This window comes from Muntiacus reevesi, chromosome 14 (genome assembly GCF_963930625.1).
Source record: "Muntiacus reevesi chromosome 14, mMunRee1.1, whole genome shotgun sequence".
Lineage (NCBI taxonomy): Eukaryota > Metazoa > Chordata > Mammalia > Artiodactyla > Cervidae > Muntiacus > Muntiacus reevesi.
Window position 1 is genome coordinate 54,454,877 of NC_089262.1, and position 20,441 is coordinate 54,475,317.

Consider the following 20,441-nt stretch of genomic DNA (forward strand, 5'->3'; position numbering starts at 1 on the left):
TAGGAAAACTAAAAGTCAAATTATTAATAAAAGATTATGTAACTTTTAACAATTAGTAAAAGTCAGGGTAAGACAATTTCTGGTAAAATTCACCTGCTTTTCATCTATGCATTTCATATAACATAAAAAAGGAAATAATTTCTCCTATTTTGAAAACCTAGAACACAAAATCAATACCTTGATTCAGAAAATGTCACAACCTGCTGTTTCAATTCATTTTGTAGTACATTAAGAGATTCCAGTATCTGCTGCTGTTCATCCAACCATTTTTGCTCCCTTTGAACATGAAAAAGCAAAACAAACAATAGTCAAATAAAACATTAATGCTAATTCAATACATATAAAAGACTAATGGCAATTATAATATAAATATACCTTTCTAAGTCTTCCTTTAATTTTTCATTATTTGACTGAATAGTAGATAGCACCAATTCAAGATCATGTCTCAATTTTTGGAACTAGAACAAAATAATTAAAATTGTTTAATCTTTAATCTTGTAGATAGCTGTATGTCTGAACAATAGTGAAATTTACATACTAGGATATACATTCAGAAATCAACAGCAAAAAAAGGCTAGCAAAAAAGTCTTTGAAAGGGAAATATACACCAGGTACTAAGTTCTATGTAATACTGCACTGTTAAATTAAAAAATATAAGAGGTTTTGAGCAATAAATTGTAATTTCATACTGAAAGGCAATTCTATGGAAAATTTTCAGTAACCAGGCATATTAGGTCTCTTTTCTAAGGAGACTATACTAAACAGACACAGATGAGTATCACTCATTCAACAAATATTTCTTGATCAATTGTTAACATTAGGTACTGCTGAAGAAGTCAGGGATGCAAAAGTGAACAGAACAAAGAGGGGCATCCAAACAAAGAAACAAACTTGAAACTCCAGAAAGGGATAAATATGATATTGTAAAAATAGGTCAAAGCAAGAGTACAGAAATGAGGAGCAGGGATGGCATTTTTAGGTATGATATAGACAACACTGATAGTACATCAAATATGGTCCAATAATGGACTTAAATTAATAATCAAATAATTTATTTGAAAAATGTGAAAATTTGGATGCTAAAAATACACTTGCAAATAATCCATGGGTCAAAAACACAATCCTCAGAAAAATAAGAAATTATGATAAACTATTTGAAAATAAAAGTGAGATTAAACTTTCTGGAATAAAGCAAAAGAAGTATTCAGATAAGAATTTACACCACTAAAAGCCTGTATTAGAAAAAAGAAAGCTCTCTAAATCCAGCTTGAACATCTGGATCATCACAAAAGCAACAGAGTTCCAGAAAAACATCTACTTCTGCTTATTGAATATGCCAAAGCCTTTGGCTATGTGGATCACAACAAACTATGGAAAACACTTAAAGAGGTGGGAACACCAGATCACCTTACCTGCCTCCTGAGAAATCTGTATACAGGTCAAGAAGCAACAGTTAGAACTGGACATGGAACAACAGACTGGTTCCAAATCAGGAAGGGAGTGGTCAAGGCTGTTTGTATGTTGTCACCCTGCTTATTTAACTTATATGCGGAGTACATCATGCGAAACACCAGGCTAGATGAAGCACAAGCTGGAATCAAGATTGCCGGGAGAAATATCAACAACCTCAGATATGCAGATGACACCACCATTATGGCAGAAAGCAAAGAACTAAAGAGCCTCTTGATGAAAGTGAAAGAGTGAAAAAGTTGGCTTAACGCTCAACATTCAGAAAATGAAGATCATGGCATCTGGTCCCATTACTTCATGGCAAATAGATGAGGAAACAATGGAAACAGTGATAGACTTTATTTTTTTGGGCTCCAAAATCACTGTAGATGGTGACTGCAGCCATGAAATGAAAAGACACTTGATCCTTGGAAGAAAAGCTATGACCAACCTAGACAGCATATTAAAAAGCAAGAGACATTACCTTGCGAACAAAGGTCTATCTAGTTAAAGCTATGGTTTTTCCAGTAGTCATGTATGGATGTGAGAGCTGGGTCATAAACAAGACTGAGCTCCGAAGAATTGATGCTTTTGAACTGTGGTGTTGGAGAAGACTCTTGAGAGTCCCTTGGACTGCAGGGAGATCCAACCAGTTCATCCTAAAGGAAATCAGTCCTGAATATTCATTGGAAGGACTAATGCTGAAGCTGAAGCTCCAATAAGTTGGCCACCTGATGTGAAGAACTGACTCATTTGGAAAGATCCTGATGCTGGGGAAGATTGAAGGTGGGAGAAGAGGACAACAGAGAATGAGATGGTTGGATGGCATCACTGATTCGATGGACATGAGTTTGAGTAAGCTCCAGGAGTTGGTGATGGACAGGGAGGTCTGGTGTGCTGTAGCCCATAGGTCACTAAGAGTCGGACATGACTGAGTGACTGAACTGACGAACAATGAGGTGCATGTATCTTTCTGAATTAGTACTTTTGTTTTATTCAGATATATACCCAGGAGTGGAGTTGTTGGATAATATGGTAGTCTAGCTTTTTTGAGAAACTGCCTTACTGTTTTCCACGGAAAATGCACTAATTTATGTTTCCAAGAGTGTTTGAGGGTTCCCTTTTCTCCATGTCCTCACCATTGGTTATTTGTATTCTTTTTGACAAGTAATACTGACAAGCGTGAGATATTATCATTTTAACCAGCTTGTTTTTATTTTTGGGGGGATTGTTTCCATGTGGCATTCAGGATTTTAGTTCCCCAACCAGGGATTGAACCCAGGCCCCATGCAGTGGAAATGCAGAGTCTTAACCACTGGACTGCTAGGGAAATCCTAGCTTTTTTTTTTTTTTTTTGGATGTTGACTTGTATAAGTCATTTATATAAGTTGGATATTAACCCCTTATCAGTCATAGCATTTGGTAATGTTTTCTCCCATTCAGTAGGTTGCCTTTCCATTTTGTTGATGTTTTCTTTTGCTGTGCAAAAGCTTTTAAATTTAATAAGGTCCTATTTGTCTACTGTTGCTTTTATTTCCTTTACCTTAGGAGACAAAGCTAAAAAAACAATGCTATGATTTATGTCAGAGTGTTCTATCCATATTTTCCTCTAGGAGATTGATGGTTTCTGGTCTTACTTTTCTGTCTTTAATCTGTTTTGAGTTTACTTTGTATATGGTGATAGAGAATGTTCTAGTTTTATTTTTTTATTTATGGATGTCCCAGCACCACTCACTGAAGAGAAAGTCTTTTCTCCATTGTAAATTCTTCTCTCCTTTGTTGTAGATTAAATGACCAAAAATGTGTGGGTTTCTTTCTGGACTGTCTTACATGTCTACATTAGTTCCTTGTTAGTGTAGAGAAAGGTAATATATCCTTTGTATTAATTCTGTATCCTGAAACTTAACCAAATACACTGAAGTGTTCTAGTAGTTCTCTAATAGTGTCTTTAGGATTTTCCATGTATAATATCATGTCATCTACAGTGATAGTTTTACTTCTTCCTTTCCAATTTAGCTTCCTTCTATTTCTTTTTCTTGACTGATTGCTGAGTCTAGGACCTCCAACACTATGTTGAATGAAATTTGGTAATTTAAAGCTCAAAAACAAACTCCATTCATAAATTACTATTTGATGAACATCCATCCTGCTTTCCACTGGGAACCCCCCTGTATTAATACTTATAGACCTTTTTTCTAGGGCCATTACATTTTCCAGAGGTTATTTTAACTCCAGTTTGAGGCTACTTTTATACCATACTGTAGGACCCCTAAAGGAAATCAACCCTGAATAGTCATTGGAAGGACTGATGCTGAAGCTGAAGCTCCAATATTTTGGCCACCTGATGTGAAGAGCCAACTCAATGGAAAAGATCCTGATGCTGGGAAAGATTGAGGACAAGAGGCGCAGGGGGTGACAGAGGATGAAATGGTTGGATGGCATCAATGATTCAATGGACAAGAGTTTGAGTACTCAGGGAGACAGTGAAGAACAGGAAGGCCTGGCATGGTACAGTTCATGAGGTTACAGAGACTGGGGCACAACTTGGCAACTTAACAACAACAAGGGACCCCTGTAGATAGATCAAGGGAAGGAGCCGTACTTCCACCACACAGTATTAAAAATGTTAACTTGAACTTTCTGACTTTTGACCTCATACCAATCTTACTAAACCTGGTATGCTGAGGTCAAAGCCTCAATAGTTTAATGTCTCCATATAACATACCTCCAGTTTCAGGTGTGTGGGTGAAAGTTAGCCACTTGATTGCAATAAAGAGAGAAAAGGCCTAGAGGTCTGTTCTTACTTTAAAAAAATCTTATTTTAAGCTCTACAGTTGAACCCTGAATTTTCAAGTACCAGGTTCCTTCAAATCCAAAGCCTTTCTTCAGTTCTATTCGGCAGATTTTGTCTCTAAGAATATAGATATTTATCTATTTCAATGCTCTACAACTTTGTTTAAAATTCTTGTTTGCTTCTATCTTACCTCCTAAACTTTGATCTAATAAACTGATGCTTTAAAAAACATCTTTATTGACCTTTATGTTAGGCTTTAAGGACAGATGTTTATGTATAATCATTTAGTTATATTTAAACTTTTAGCATTTATTATGAAGTTTAATCAACAAAAATTAAATACAAGAGTAAAGTTTATATATTTCAAAATTCAAATAATCTGAAGAATCCTATTCAATAAAACATACTTAATACAATTTTAAAATAGTTTCATCTCACTCGCTATGGCATGAACTTATCCAAAACACTTTTTGTCATAAGCTATTCTGGATTACTACAAATTCATTCAGTGACTTACCTCTTCTTTTCCTAATGTTACCAGAATTTCTTCATGCAGGGGAATCACTACAGTAAAAAAACAAACAAAAATTATACATATGCTTAGTTATCTCTCAAAAATTAAGAATTTGATTTTGTAGTTTCTAAGATACTGCTTTCCCTTTTCATTTATATACAATAGAATGTTTATGAGATGTGTTCAGTTTTTATAAACATTTTTATTTAACACCTTGGCATATATAGCCAAATTATATATCACATTAGACAAATGTCATATTTTCACATTTTGTTTTCAGTGCCTTTTTCTCTTATTTTCCCAATTCATCAAAAACAAAATCAATATTCTACAGTGTGTTTCTTAAATATTTCTAGCTGGTTAAATGATTCTATGCATACAAACACAGATTCAATGTATACAGTCTATGCATATTTGTACATATACAAAGGATGATTAATTTTGTCATTCCCAGTTTTACTAGAATGAGATCACACCATACACATTACTCTTATTTTCACTCAACTAAACCCACATGGAAATCCTGTACATTCATCAGGAGTAAGTCAAATTCATAATTTTAAATCACTGCATAATATTCCACAGGCTAAGTTCATCAAATGTGTTGAGCAATTTCACTATTGATTGAGCACTGACTTTGTATCTAGAGTTTAGTCTCAAAAAACAATGATATAGGAAACATTCTTTTATTTATGTCCTTATACATTGATTCTTTCATTTCTGTGGGATAGATTCCCAGAAAGTGAATTTCACAAAAGAAAATGTGTATTTTGAATTTTAAAATAGGCTGCTAGATTCTTTTTTTTTTAATTTTCTGGAAGCAATGACTACGAAACAGCAAAAATATTATAAACTCTTCTAAAAATTCTGCCAGTCTGATGAATATAAATTAATATTCTATTTTCATATAACAAAATAAAATCCTTATACTTACAAAAGTTCAATTCTTATACTTAATTTACTTTTCCTAATAAAGTGTTACTAAAATTTCTCAAATGATACGCTACTGGAAACTTCCTAAGCTTTCTTCCATGCTAGAGGGTTTTCTACCAGAAAAGAGCTATGTAATTCATAGGCCCTGTAGAACTAAATAGGACTAACTATAGGCAGCCCTGGGATAGCTATACAATGAAAAGGATTCTAAGAATATAAAGTTTAAAAATGTCCCTTTTGACAAGTGTGACTAAAAGTAGCACTTCATATTCATACAAACATTTCAACCAATATGGCAGGCTCTAAGAATACAAAGATTTTAAAACTCTTTCCAGTGTGGCAGCCTATGGGATTCACAAACTTAGGCAAGATGGGTATTTGACCAACAAGTCAGTGTGTTCAGTGCTAGCAGTACAAGGTCTTTATGTAAGATTGTAAGACATCTGGAAGGTAGAGAGATATACAAGTGTGATGTTACAGAGAAGTCTGCTATGGATATACAGACATGAAAGCTGTGGAAATTTTGTGTCCTCTCCCTATCCTTCCATCCATTCCCACTATACCAAAATTCATATTTTGACGTCCTAAGTTCTAGTACCTCAAAACATGACTGTATTGGGACTAGATCATAATTAAGTTCAAATGAGGTCAACAGGGTGGACCCTACTCCATTATGAATGGCTTATACAAAGAGATTAGAACACAGATGGGTGACCATGTGAAGACATAGGAAGAAGATGGCAGGCAGTCTACTGGTCAAGAAGAGAGGCCTCAGAAGAAATCAACCCTGCCAACACTTTGATCTTGGACTTCTATCCTCCAGAATTGTGAGGGGAGAAAAAAGCTTCTGTTGTTTAAGCAACTCGGTCATGCTACTTTGTTATGGCAGCACTAACAAACTAATATAGAAGTCATTAATACAGATATAACACATTAAAATAGGAGCATAAAAATATAATGTTGAAATAGCATATAGAGTAAGAAGCAAAAAACACTGAACACCAACATTTTAATAGCAGAGTATGAGCGGTCTTTGAGATGCCCAATATAATGCTAGAGGAGGCAACAAGATATAAGGTTGAATGTAAATTAAATACACAATTGTATATACATACATATCAGAGGTGCTGAAATTAAAAAGACTACTAGGTGGTAGTGAAGACATAAAACAATGGTGGACATTGGCATGAACATAATATTAGGCTGAGCAATGTAAATGCAGTTTCAGACCGTGAATTTTAAATCATTATATCTAGGCTCAAACATATCTTTATTAATCAAAATAGAAACCATTACAATCAATACATTTTTGCCAATGAGAAAAAAGTTAAGTTTACTCCTACAGCATAAAAATCCAGGCTTCAGGATTTGACACTCTTGGAAAGCATTTTCTGCCTCCTGCTGGTTGCTTTCCCTGCAAAAGTTGTCAAGATGCTTGAAGAAGTGGGAGTCCATTGGCAAGAAATCAGGTGAATATGGTGGGTGTGGCAAAACACCCTAGCCCAGTTCATTCAACTTTGGAAGCACTGGCTGTGCGCTGCGCAGCCAGGTGCTGTTACAGAGAAGAACTGGGCCCCTTCTGCTGATCAATGCCAGTTGTAGGTACACAGTGCATCTCATCAATTTGCTGAGCATACTTCTCAGATGTAATAGTTTCACTAGGATTCAGCAAGCTGTAGTGGATTAGACCAGCAGCAGACCCACCAGTGACCATCACCTTTTTTTGGGCAAGTTTGGCTTTAAGTGCTTTGGAGCTTCTTGTTGGTCCAGCCACTGAGCTGGTCATCACTGGCTGTCATATAAAATCAACTTTTAAAATTACACGTCACAATTCGACTGAAAAATGGTTCATTGTTGTTGCGTATCGTAAGAAAATACTTAGAACGACGATTTTTTTTTTTTTTACTTTCAGTCAGCTCACTTAACGAGCTTTTTCACCTTTTCAATTTACTTCAAATACTGAACAACCATAGAATGGCCAACATTGAGTTCTTCCACACCTTGTGTAGTTGTAAGAGGATCAGTTTCAATGATCCTTTCAACTAGCTGTTGTCAACTTCTGATGGCTGGCCATGTGCTCCTCATCTTCAAGGCTCTCATCTCCTTTGCTAAACTTCTTGAACCACCACTTCACTATACGTTTATTAGCAGTTCCTGAGAAAAATGCATTGTTGATGCTGCAAGTTATCTCTGCTGCTTCATCACCATTCTGAACTCATATAAGAAAAATCACTAGAACTTCCTTTTTGTCTAACACCATTTCTCTAGTCTAAAATAAATGTAAAATAAGCAGCAAGTAATGCCATTAGCAAAAAAAGAAACCCATAAAGCTAGAAATGTGCATTAAATGTATAACATAACCACATTTATTTATGATTATATTCCAATATTAAATGGCAAGGTTCAACACTGCAAAACTGCTATTACTTTTGCATCAACCTAATAGTTTAGTTTAAAACAAGAATGCAGATAAAATTGTTTAGGAAGAGAATGAGAAAAAAGAATCCCGATAACTGGAAGAAAATGGAGAGGAAACAAAGAAAGTTGGAAAGGAGACAGAGGGGTAGAAGAAAGCAGAAGGGAGACCTAAACGAAACAAGAGAGTACAATCCATATGGAAGATCGAATACAGACAGACATACCACTTAAAGGAATGCAATCTTTAATAACAGAAAAATATCTCCTAGCTGGCTATTATAACCACAGATTTTTAAGTAATTTTCTGTTTCTCAACTAAAGGCAAAAATACTGTTGGACAATTCAAAAGGCAACATAAAATTTATGTAGCTTTTAATGCAAGTATCTAAAATAACTTCTCTCTTCCACTATGTAAGTTTCATTCATTAGGAAACAATACAGTTTCTACTGAACAAATAAAATAGTGTCTATGAGGATAAAGTGATGGCTATAATAAAGTCTCCATAATCAAGATTACTATATTCTAATGTGAGGCAGACATGCTCATCTATAATAATAAAGAAGTATGAAATTCTGTGTGTAAAAAAAGAAAAATAAGGTGACTTCCTTATAGCAATGGAATTTAGACCAATTTCAAGAAAGTTAAATACATCTTGAATTCTTCTTGTGATCATTAAATTAATTCAACATTAATTTGCTTATAAAAATATAAATCTAAAATTAAGAATCTTACTTTCAGGAGTTTCTTTTTGCCACTGACTAAGTTCAGCAGTCAAACATTTCACTTGCATAATTAATAATGACAGCTATTTAAAAAAAAGAAGAGAATAAAACAAAGTTATTTCCTATGGAATATTCATATCTATTCATAGATGAATGTGTAAACAGTCTTAATACTTTAATACAAGTCCCTAAAATAAGTGGCTAATGTAACAGCCATCTAAACTATAAAAAATTATTACTCCCAACATAATTTTCCTTTAAATCACATTAATTATAGCCTATAAATTGCCATTATAGCAGCAATACAGTCCTAAAAATGATCATTTCTAATTTCAGCATTCAACCTAAAACAACTAAGTACATTAAGTTTATTCTCTGAAGTAATACTCTTTAAAAAAAAAAATGTTATTTCTTGCCAATTTTTAAAGACAAATTTGCTTGAAAGATGCTTTTTTCCTCTTTCTATGCCCTTTTAGCAAAATTGCAACTAGTTTAACTGAACAGTTAAAAATAAGTTTAAATACATATATAAAAAACAATTATAAAATGAGACTTATTCCACAAATCACACATTCACACACAAAAAAAGTTTTACTACACCGAAGTTTGTAAATTGTATATCCCTTTAGCCAAAAATAAATTAAAATAAATGTTTCTGATATTAGGTGATTCCAATCATTTTAATCTTGATAAATTACAAATCTATGTGATAAATCTGTTGCCAGATTAGACCAAAAAATTAACATCTATGTATGCTTAAATTTCTGGAGAAGGAAATGGCAACCCACTCCAGTATTTTTGCCTGGGAAACCCCATGGACATAGGGGCCTGGTAGACTAAAGTCCACGGGGTTGCAAAGAGTCAGATGCAACTGAGTGACTAACACATGCTTAAATTTCAGAACATTTTTATCTCTTCTACATAATTTTTATAGGTAGACAAATAGATCAAAAACTTACATTTCAAAAATGCAATAGGGAGGTTTCCCTGGTGGTCCAGTGGTTAAGATTTCACCTTGCAATGAAGGGAATGCTGGTTCAAACCCTGGTGAAGGAAGATCCCACATGCCACGGAACAACTAAGCCCATGTGTCACAACTACTGAGCCTGTGCTCTAGAGCTCTCAAGCCACAACTACTGAAGCCTGTGTGCCTACAACCTCATGCTCCACAAGAGAAGCCACTATAACAAGAAGCCCACATATCGCAACTAAAGAGCAGCCCCTGCTCTGCACAACTAGAGAAAAACCCTCGCACAGCAGAAGACCCAACACAGTCAAAAATTTAAAAATAAATAAATAAATATTTTTAAAAATGCAATAAATATTCCTGTAATAACTATATTAAAAAGTTACCAAGTACTCTTTTTTTTTTTTTTTTAAATAATTAAAATGTACGTATTTATTTTTGGCTGTGCTTTGCTTTGCCGTGGTGCGTGGGCTCTTTGTTGCTGAGGCTTACTCTAGCTGCAGGGACCAGGAACTGCTCTTGTTGCTGAGCCTGGGCTCGACAGTGCACTAACTTCAGTAGCTGCAGTGCGAGGGTCTAGTTGAGCTCCAGCAGGTGGGATTTTAGTTCTGGACCCACAGATCAGACCACAGATCAAATCCACAGCCCCTGCATTGGCAGGCGAATTCCAATCGCTGACCCACCAGGAAGTCCCTCAAGTACTCTTGTTTAATCAATTTTTAAAATACAGATCAGGAAGCTTCAAGACCCTACTCCTGATCATAACATTGGCTGTTGAATAGTCAGATGGAAAAACCTAGTCTCTGAAAGATTTACTTAATTATATAAAAATGCATCTGTAGGTATTACACATTTTTACCAAGGAAGAGTATAATAACATAATTTTCTTAGAGATAATTAACAATGTAAAAAAGTTTTTGAGAACTATAAAGTCACTTATAAATGCTAATTATTATTATTACTATAAAAGCATAACAAATTCTTAAAAAGTAAAATTTAAACTAGGCAAAACTATCAAAATGATAAGGACTCTAGATCACTTTTCCTGAAAATATTAGATCAAAATACATAAAGTTACCGACATTCGTTTTTTTAACCTATTAAAAAATATAATTTAACCTCATACTATACTGATGAAACTCAGCTCTTACCTTTTAAAGCCCAGCTAAGGCAAATACGCAAATTACATCTGATACTGCTATAAAATTAAACTCTTTCTAACAAAGAAAAAAGTAGTATTTCTCAAGTGATTTTTAAAAAATTTGAGAAATCCTACCATTTTCCCATTTAATTTCTTGCTTTAGAAAATGGACTGAGGTCTACAGCCATACCACCCTGAACGCGCCCGATCTCGTCTGATCTCGGAAGCTAAGCAGGGTCGGGCCTGGTTAGTACTTGGATGGGAGAAAATGGACTGAGCTTTAATATTGAATGTTTGAAATGAATAGATATGCTGAAGAGAATAAACTAAGCAAGCTTGAAATTATCCTTAAAGGCCTGCTTGCAAGGTTGGCCCCTGGCATCTAGGAACCTGGATCTTAAGTAGGTTCCCACCAATCTGACAAGGGTGGTTCTCTGTGCCTAAACTGTGAGAAAATACAATTTATACTGAACACCTGCTTTCCTCCTAAGAGTCTGGTATTTTGATAACTGACAGGCAAAAGGGTGCCTATATGTAACTGCTGCTGCTGCTGCTAAGTCACTTCAGTCGTGTCCAACTCTGTGCGACCCCGTAGACGGCAGCCCACCAGGCTCCCCCGTCCCTGGGATTCTCTAGGCAAGAACACTGGAGTGGGTTGCCATTTCCTCCTACAGTGCATGAAAGTGAAAAATGAAAGTGAAGTCGCTCAGTCATGTCCAACTCTTAGCGACGTCATGGACTGCAGCCTACCAGCCTCCTCTGTCCATGGGATTTTCCAGGCAAGAGTACTGGAGTGGGGTGCCATTGCCTTCTCCGGCCTATGTTAACTACCTCCTACAAAAAACTTTGGACTGAGTCTCTAATAAGCTTCCCTGGTAGACAATGTTTCACACTCGTCACAACTCACTGGGGTATTTAAGTATGTCTTCTGTGACTCCACTGGGAAAGGGTCCTGAAAGCTCATGCCTGGTTTGCTCTGGACTTAAACCCATGCTTCTTTTCCCTTTGCTGATTTTATTCTGTATCATTTCAATGCAATAATTATCTCAGTCATGAATATGATGACTATAGATTGAGCCCTCTGAATAATTGTAGAGAATCATCAAACCTGGGAGGAATGTTAGAGACCCCCAATACAATAGGAAAAGACATTTTGTGGAATCTCTGGATAATGTTATTATTGACTATCTCAGGATTCTGATTATTTACCACTACCTAAGCACTTCCCTCAAAACTGATATTTGGCTTATTGCCTGAAAATCATTCAGGAAACTTAACTAGTGATTCTGATTCAGTAGGTCTCAATTTCTACAAGAAAAGAACCACATTTCCCAAGGAAACTAGATAATTTATTTATTGTACAATGATTTCCCAAATATAATTCAGTTTTACCTTGTACAAAAGAACATTATTTACTTATTGATGGATACAAACCTTTTTACAAAAGATGACTTAATTTTTTATGACCAGTTTTCAAAGATCTGCTGTAATAAGCACTTTTCAAAGTGACAAATTAGCATTTTCCTTGTCTCTTTCTCACTCATTCTCATTTATTACTTAGGAGTATTATGCTCATAGATTTTAATGTTTTCATATTGTTATAATCAGCTGAAGCCTTCATTTTTTTTGATGCTCACCTGATACCAAATATGGACAGCTGAGTGCCTTCAATAAGTTCCAATGTCTTTTGACATGCTCCCAGTATTTCTGGAGAACTTTCATTGGAATTATTTGCATATTTAACTGTTCTTAGAGTTTTTAATATAAAAACACTTTTAACTTTTTATATGGTCAAATGCATCTAAATTTTCTTTTACCATGTCTAGATTTCTATTATTAGCCAAGCCATTTTCTTTTCTCTCTACCAAGACTGCACAGTCTCCAGCTTTTCTTAGGTTTTCATAGCAATTCATCTAGAACTTCTGTTTCTATAATAAAAGACAGAAGTCCAGTTTTATTTTCTCCAGATGAATATCTAGTTGTACCACTATTCCTTACTAACTAATTCATCCCTTTCCCAAAGATTGTGCTGTCATCTCTGTCACACTTTAAATTCTTAACCTGTTGCACTGAACCACTGGTGTATTTCTAAACTAATTCCATAGGTCTTTGATTATTCAGATGAATAGTTTAATCCTTTTATGAACCTTACGGTAAAATTAGTTAAAGATTCCACACAGAAAGTAAATAACTGTGGCTAGTGCACCTAACACAACATAGGACAGTCTTTGTTCTAATTTTTAACAAGGTATCACGATAGCAGCCAATGAGCAATTCACTCCATGCTGAATGCATGCACAGTTGTTAAAACATAAATAATAAAGAATTTACTTATAAGAGATTATTCAAAAAGCTTTTAGAATATTTCTCTTAAATCAGAAAGAAGAGAAAATTTTCCAAATCATTAAGTATACAGGTAGTAACAAAAATATTATACTTGGCATAAACACAAACACATTTTGTACCTAAAACACAATGTATTCTACTTTTAGGAAGGACAAAAGGAATCATACCTGAGCATTTGCATCAGTGAGTGTCTCAGTTCCAGTAAGTGATAATTTGTTTTGACACTTGATTTAAAAAGTAAAGAAAAACAAATCACACAGTATATACCATAGACAATTTCTTTCCTCTATCCTTTTATACCAATGTAATATTCCTCTAAAACAATATACAAATATCTTATGTATGAGAACAATCTTTAAAATCCTTACTTCCTAAGCAAGAGGATCAAGAAGGAAGCCAAACAGGTCCCAACATGAACACAACAAAAGTACAAGTGGACTCTTGACTCAACACAGAATGAAAAAATGAGCATAAAAAACCCAAAAATAGCTAGGGTGAATTAGAAACTAGATAATGGAAAAATGGGAAATAATAGAACAAGGGGGAAAGCTCTACAGAAAGATAACAAGAAGACAATTAAAATCATAAGAAAATAAAATCATCAGGAGACATTGCTACTATGCTATTGAAAAAAGAATTCACAATTGTTAATAGTGATTATATCTAAGTAAAAATATGGACAACTTAAATTTTAATTGTGCTTATTTCTAGTTGCAATACTTTTCCATAAAAATGTTTTGTTACTTTTTAAATTCAAAATTCTATATTGAAAATATTTCAAAAGCAACACGAAGTACCTTAAAAATTCAGTAATCACAGAATACCAAGGATATATGCTTAAAAAATAATAATTTTTTAAAAAGGAAAAAAATAAAAAAATCATTAACCTGCCTTAATGTAAAATTTTACTGGGAATAAGATGTAAACAAATGTCTATGGCTTGTATCATATATCACACTATTTTGAGTAAAACAAATTTTTACCAGCATACTATAGTGCACTAGTGATTCTATCTCATTAACTCAGAAATGTACAAATAATTCAATCAAATTTTCTAAATTAATTCATATTTTCACTCAAACTCCATTAAGTATAAAGTCTTCTTACCCTTTCTATTCTCTATCTTGGAAAATAAAAACCACTAACCACTCAATGGCCCAAGCTAGGAACCTAAAACTATCTGTAATTCCCCATCATCATTTCACAACAATTTACCTCCAGGTCCTTTAAGTCCACTCTTCTTAGTACCTCTTGAATCCATTCTTCTATTCGCAATGACAAGACTCTGGCTTTAGTACTTCTTACAGGACCACTACTAGAGCCTCCTGAATATTCTTTCCTTCTGTAGTCTCATTTTTCTACATTCCATCTTCTTCAATACCACCAGAGTTATTTCCTCAAACAAGGTATCTCATAATGCCACTTCATGTTTATAATCCTTTAATAGTTCCCCATAATATTCATTCAACAAAATCCTTCATGTGCTTGCCCCTAATTACCTCTCCAGTCTCACTCTACAAATCCTTCTTCTCCTAATTTAAATGTCATACTATTCTACTTAGAGTTCTCTAAATTCTCCCAACATTTATATATTTTGTTCTTTATACTTTGTATACCTCTCCCACTTTCACAGGTTAACTCCTATTTATCCTTTTGAAATGAATTCAGTATTATCTCCTCTTTAAGAAAGCTATCTTTGACACTTTCAGGCTAGGCTTAGTACTCCTCTTAAGTATAATCTTTAAACTTTACCACCATATCATAATTTGCGATTACCTGCATTAGATGATAATCTCCTTGAGGGCAGGGACTGCCATAATTTTTTCTCTTTCTACAGCTCATCTAGTATAAAATTTCTAAAATGAATGCCTATAAGTCTAAAAAATATGTAAGTATTTATCATATAATATAACAGCTTTCAGGCTTCCCTGGTGGCTCAGCAGTAAAGAATCTGCCTGCCAATACAGATGATGCAGGAGATGCGGGTTCGATCTCTGGGTCATGAAGATCCCCTGGAGGAGGGCATGGCAACCCACTCGAGTATTCTTGTCTGGAAAATCTCATGGACAGAGGAGCCTGGCAGGTTCATAGGGTCACATATGGCTACAGTCCATAGGGTCACAAAGAGTCAGACATAACTGCACACATGCCTAATTGCTTTCAGAAACCAGTGTAATTCTTTCTTAAGTCTATTACTGAAATGGAATTCAACCTTACAGTAATTAATTAGTATATCACTTTTATGTCTTGATACTTACTTCTTCCATATCTTTCCACATTTCTTCACATTTTTTAATAAGTTCTTCTTCAGCATCGGCAACATCTTCCACATCTGTAGTACTATCTGGATCTAAATCTTGCTGATTCACTGACATGTGCCTTATGATATTGTTAACCTTGTAAGAAAAACTAAAGTTAAAAAATATTCATTTAACAATATTTATTGATACCCACTACCTGCCAGATACTCACCTAGAAGCTAAAGATGTAACAGTGAAGAAAACAGGCAAATATTCCTCCAACCAAGGAGCTTACATTTCACTTGAGGAAAACAATATAAACTCAAAAAAGAGTAAAACAAATATAAATAAATATAAACTATAAATAAAATAAAAGATTAACTATACATATGTGCTATATATCAAATAGTTTAAAGTGCTATCAAGAAAAGCAAGACAAGGAAGAAACATAGGGAGTGCTCAGACAGGGGCAACATGATTTTTCACAGGGTGGTCATATAAGGTCAATGAGACAACTTAGCAAAAATACGGAGAGAAGGAAGTAAGACACACGGATATTTAGGAGAAGAGGCTTCAGGCAGAGGGAACTGTAAGTACTAAGGCCCTGGGGAAGTAACATGACTGCTGTGTCCTAAAGCAGTAAAGAAGCCACTGATTAGAGCAGAGTAAGGCAGAGAAAACAAGATGAGGTCAGAGAGATAACAGTGATGAGATCATGTGGGTTTTACAGGTCATTTTAAGGACATAGGCTGAAATGAGAAATGATCAGAGTTTTGAAAAGAGGAATAACAAGATTTGAATTATATTTTAACACTGTAACTCTGAGTAACTACAGCCAGTAAGGAGAGAAGTAGGAAAACCAGTTAAAATGCTACTGCAATGATCCAAGTAAGATGGGGACCGGGATAATATTGAGATGGTACAAAATGTCCAATACTAAATATATTTCCAAGACAGAGCCAAAAGAATTTCCTAACAGTCTGTTTATAGAGTGTCAAAGAAAAAGATGAATCAATTATTATTTTAAAAGTTTGGGCCTAAGCAATTGGTAAGATGGAGTTGTCAGTTACCAAGATGGGGAAGATGATCAAAGAAACCGATTTAGCAAGACATGAGATAATGCTGATTAAGAATCCAGTTTGCTGCTGCTATTACACTTCAGTCGTGTCCAACTCTGTGTGACCCCAGAGATGGCAGCCTACCAGGCTCCTCTGTCCCTGGGATTCTCCAGGCAAGAACACTGGAGTGGGTTGCCATTTCCTTCTCCAATGCACCAGAGTGAAAAGTGAAAGTAAAGTCGCTCAGTCGTGTCCGATTCTTCGAGACCCCGTGGACTGCAGCCCACCAGGCTCCTCTATCTGTGGGGTTTCCCAGGCAAGAGTACTGGAGTGAGTTGCCATTTCCTTCTCCAGGGGATTTTCCCCACCCAGGGATCCAACCCACATCTCCTGCATTAGCAGGTAAACTCTTTATCACTGAGTCACCTGGGAAGTTAGGGGGAATTTAAAGTTTGGGGGGGGGGGGACCTTTAAGAAGTATTCCCTATGGGCAATTATCTCCCTGTATTTTGGGTCTGTGTGTGCGTGCGTGCTAAGTTGCCTCAGTCATGTCTGACTCTGCAACCCTGTGGACTGTAGCCCGCCAGGCTCCTCTCTCCATGGGATTCTCCAGGCAAGAATACTGGAGTGGGCTGCCATGCCCTCCTCCAGGGGATCTTCTCCCACCCAGGAATCAAACCCATGTCTACTGTGACTCCTTCATTGCAGGTGGATTCTTTACTGCTGAGCTACCAGGAAAAGGCCATCTGGGGTCTACCACAAAGCAAAAGCAAAGAAGCAAATTATCTGGTTTGAAACAGGCAACCAGATGACTTCTGAGTGGGCTTCTGGAGGAAGTGTTTTAGGGAGACCATTTGACAAGTTATATTTATTGAATAAAAAAGATTAAGATGGCAAATTTTACACATAGGTCAACAAAACAGAATAAAGAGCCCTGAAATAAACCCACACATATAAGGTCAATTAATTTTATGACAAATGAGCCAAGAATACATGACAGGGAGAGTCTTCTCAATAATGGTGTTGGAAAAACTGGACAGCCACACACAAAAGAATGAAGCTGGACCACTATTTTATACCATACACAAAAATTAACTCAAAATGGTTAAAAGACTTGAATGTAACACTTAAAACTCTAAAACTCCTAGAAGAAGACATAAGTGGCGACTTCCTTGTCATTGGTCCTGGTGATGATTTGGGGAGCTTGACAAAAAAGCAAAAATAAACAAGTAGGACTATATTAAACTATAAAGCCTCTGCACAGCAAAGGAAACCACTAACAGAATGAAAAGGCAACTAACTGAATGGGGGAAAATATTTGCAAATCATCTATCTGATATGAGGTTACTATCCAAAATACATAAAGAACTCAGACAAGTCAATACCAAAAAGTAATGTGACTTAAAAATGAAAATGTTCCAAAGAAGACATACAGATGACCAAGTTACATGAAAAAGTACTTATTATCAAGTAAATGCAAATCAAAATCACAATGAGGTATCATCTCATGCCAGCCAGAATGGCTGCTATCAAAAAGTCTACAAACAGTAAATGCTGGAGAGGGTGCAGAGAAAAAGGAACCCTCCTACACTCTTGGTGGGAATGCAAACTAGTACAGCCACTATGGAGAACAGTGTGGAGATTTCTTAAAAAACTGGAAATAGAACTGCCATATGACCCAGCAAACCCCACTGCTGGGCAAATACACTGAGGAAACCAGAATTGAAAGAGACACGTGTACCCCAATGTTCATCGCAGCACTGTTTACAATAGCCAGGAGATGGAAGCAACCTAGATGCCCATAGGCAGACGAATGAATAAGAAAGCTGTGGTATATATACACGATAGAATATTACTCAGCCATTAAAAAGAATGCATTTGAATCAGTTCTAATGAGGTGGATGAAACTGGAGCCTATTATACAGAGTGAAATAAGTCAGAAAGAAAAACACCAATACAGCATACTAACGTATATATATGGAATTTAGAAAGATGGTACCAATTACCCTATATTCGAGACAGCAAAAGAACAGTCTTTTGGACTGTGTGGGAGAAGGCAAGGGTGGGATGATCTGAGAGAGTAGAGTTGAAATGTGTATATTATCATATGTGAAGCGGATCACCAGTCCAGGTTTGAAGCATGAGACAGGGTGATCAGGGCTGGTGCACTGGGATGACCCTGAAGGATGGGATAGGGAGGGAGGTGGGAGGGGGGTTCTGGATGGGGAACACATGTGCGCCCGTGGCTGATTCATGTCGATGTATGGCAAAAACCATTACAATATTATAAAGTAATTAGCCTCCAATTAAAATAAATTAATTTTTTTAGAAAAACCACAATGAGATGTTAGAGTGGCAATTATGAAACAAGTGTTGGCCAGGATGTGGGGAAAAAGGAATTCCTTGTTCACTGTTGGTGAAAACATAAATTGGTGTGGCCACTATGGGAAATATTACAAAGGTTCTTCAAAAAGATAAAGACAGAACTACCATATGATCCAGCAATTCCACTTCTGGGTGTTTATCCAAAGGAAGCGAAAACATTAATTCAAAAATATATATGCAGTCTCATGTTTGTGGCAGCATGATTTACAACAGCCAGGACAACCTAAGTGTCTATCGACTGATGAATAAAGAAAATGTCTTATAATATAGACAGACATATATCAGTAAATTTTATTCCGCCATAAAGAAGAATGAAATCTCCTCACCTGCAACACCAATGGACCTTGAGGGCATATGCTAGGTGAAATAAGTCAGACAGAGAAAGACATACCACATGATCTCACTTACATGTGGTATCTAAAAATAATAATAAAAAAGACAAGCTCACAGATTAAAAAAAAAAACAGATCGGAGGTTGTCAAAGACGGGCAGGTGGGCCATGCAAATGGGTGGAGAGGGTTGAAAGGTACAAACTCAGTTACAAAATAAGTAAGTCATGGGAATACAATGTATAGCACGGTGACTACAGAAAATAATACTATATGAAAGCATATATGAAAGTTGCTAAGAGAGTAGACTTAAAAAGTTCTCACCACAGGGAGTAAAAACCATTCTGTAAATATGTAGAGTAATGGATGTTAGACTTACTGTGGTTATCATTTCCCAATACATACAACAGACAAATATTAAATCATTACACTGTACACCTGAAACTAATATATGTCAATTATATCTCAATTTTTATGGTAAATTTTGTATATTTACATAGCAAAAAAATTTTGTATATCTACATAGTAAAAAAAAAAAATTTTTTTTTCTTTTTAAATAAGAGAGCTTAAGTCCAGAAATCCACTAAGAGATGGAAACCTAGTCCAGAAGGTAAATGGTCCTGCCTGGGTCACTTCGGCGTGACTGGATTTCTGCCCAGTCCCTCCCTCCCCACTCCCCAGCCCCACCACTCAACCCCCACAGTAACAAGCGCTCATTATCTTCTTCAGACTGTGTGTGAAAGTTTCAAGAAGCTCAGGAAATAAGATGTTTGGCAAACCCGAAGGGAGGCCCGAAAGTTAACTAGTTCTTTCAAATTCCCCACCCCTATGTCTTTCTCTCCTAACAGGTGGGATTCTAGAGCCGGAGAAGAACGGGACTCAGGCCTGGTGGGACGACAGGGATCCGGTTTCTCGGAGGTAAGGGTCCCACCGTGGGGGTCTGCAGCTCCATATCCTAGGAGTTGTCAACCCCGGGAGTAAGTTTCAACCGTTAAAACCCTCTCCGGGCCAAACGCTTACCTCCTCCACACCTCAGACTTCAGGTCGCCTCAGCCTACTCGAGAAGCGGCTCTACGGCCCAGAACCCGCGCGCGCAGATTGCTGATTGGATCTGCTTCCACCCACTCCACCCAATCCTGGAACT

The 20,441-nt window shown here is 36.0% G+C and overlaps 1 protein-coding gene across 4 annotated transcripts in view; it reads right to left on the reverse strand.

The window, feature by feature from the left end:
* Positions 1 to 20,397, reverse strand: part of CENPK (centromere protein K) — a 31,283-nt gene extending 10,886 nt beyond the window's left edge. For 2 of the 4 annotated variants that reach the window (XM_065905631.1, XM_065905634.1), the window contains exons 1-7: positions 20,318 to 20,397; positions 15,544 to 15,681; positions 13,453 to 13,509; positions 8,842 to 8,914; positions 4,761 to 4,807; positions 376 to 458; positions 178 to 276 (exon numbers count right to left, since the gene is read on the reverse strand). In XM_065905631.1, the coding sequence (XP_065761703.1) occupies positions 178 to 276; positions 376 to 458; positions 4,761 to 4,807; positions 8,842 to 8,914; positions 13,453 to 13,509; positions 15,544 to 15,660 (476 nt within the window). In that variant the 5' untranslated portion in view covers positions 15,661 to 15,681; positions 20,318 to 20,397. Of the gene's footprint in view, positions 1 to 177; positions 277 to 375; positions 459 to 4,760; positions 4,808 to 8,841; positions 8,915 to 13,452; positions 13,510 to 15,543; positions 15,682 to 15,757; positions 15,847 to 20,317 lie in introns of all 4 variants that reach the window. The other 2 variants (XM_065905632.1, XM_065905633.1) reach the window with 2 other exon arrangements.
* Between the last annotated feature and the right edge of the window lie 44 nt (positions 20,398 to 20,441).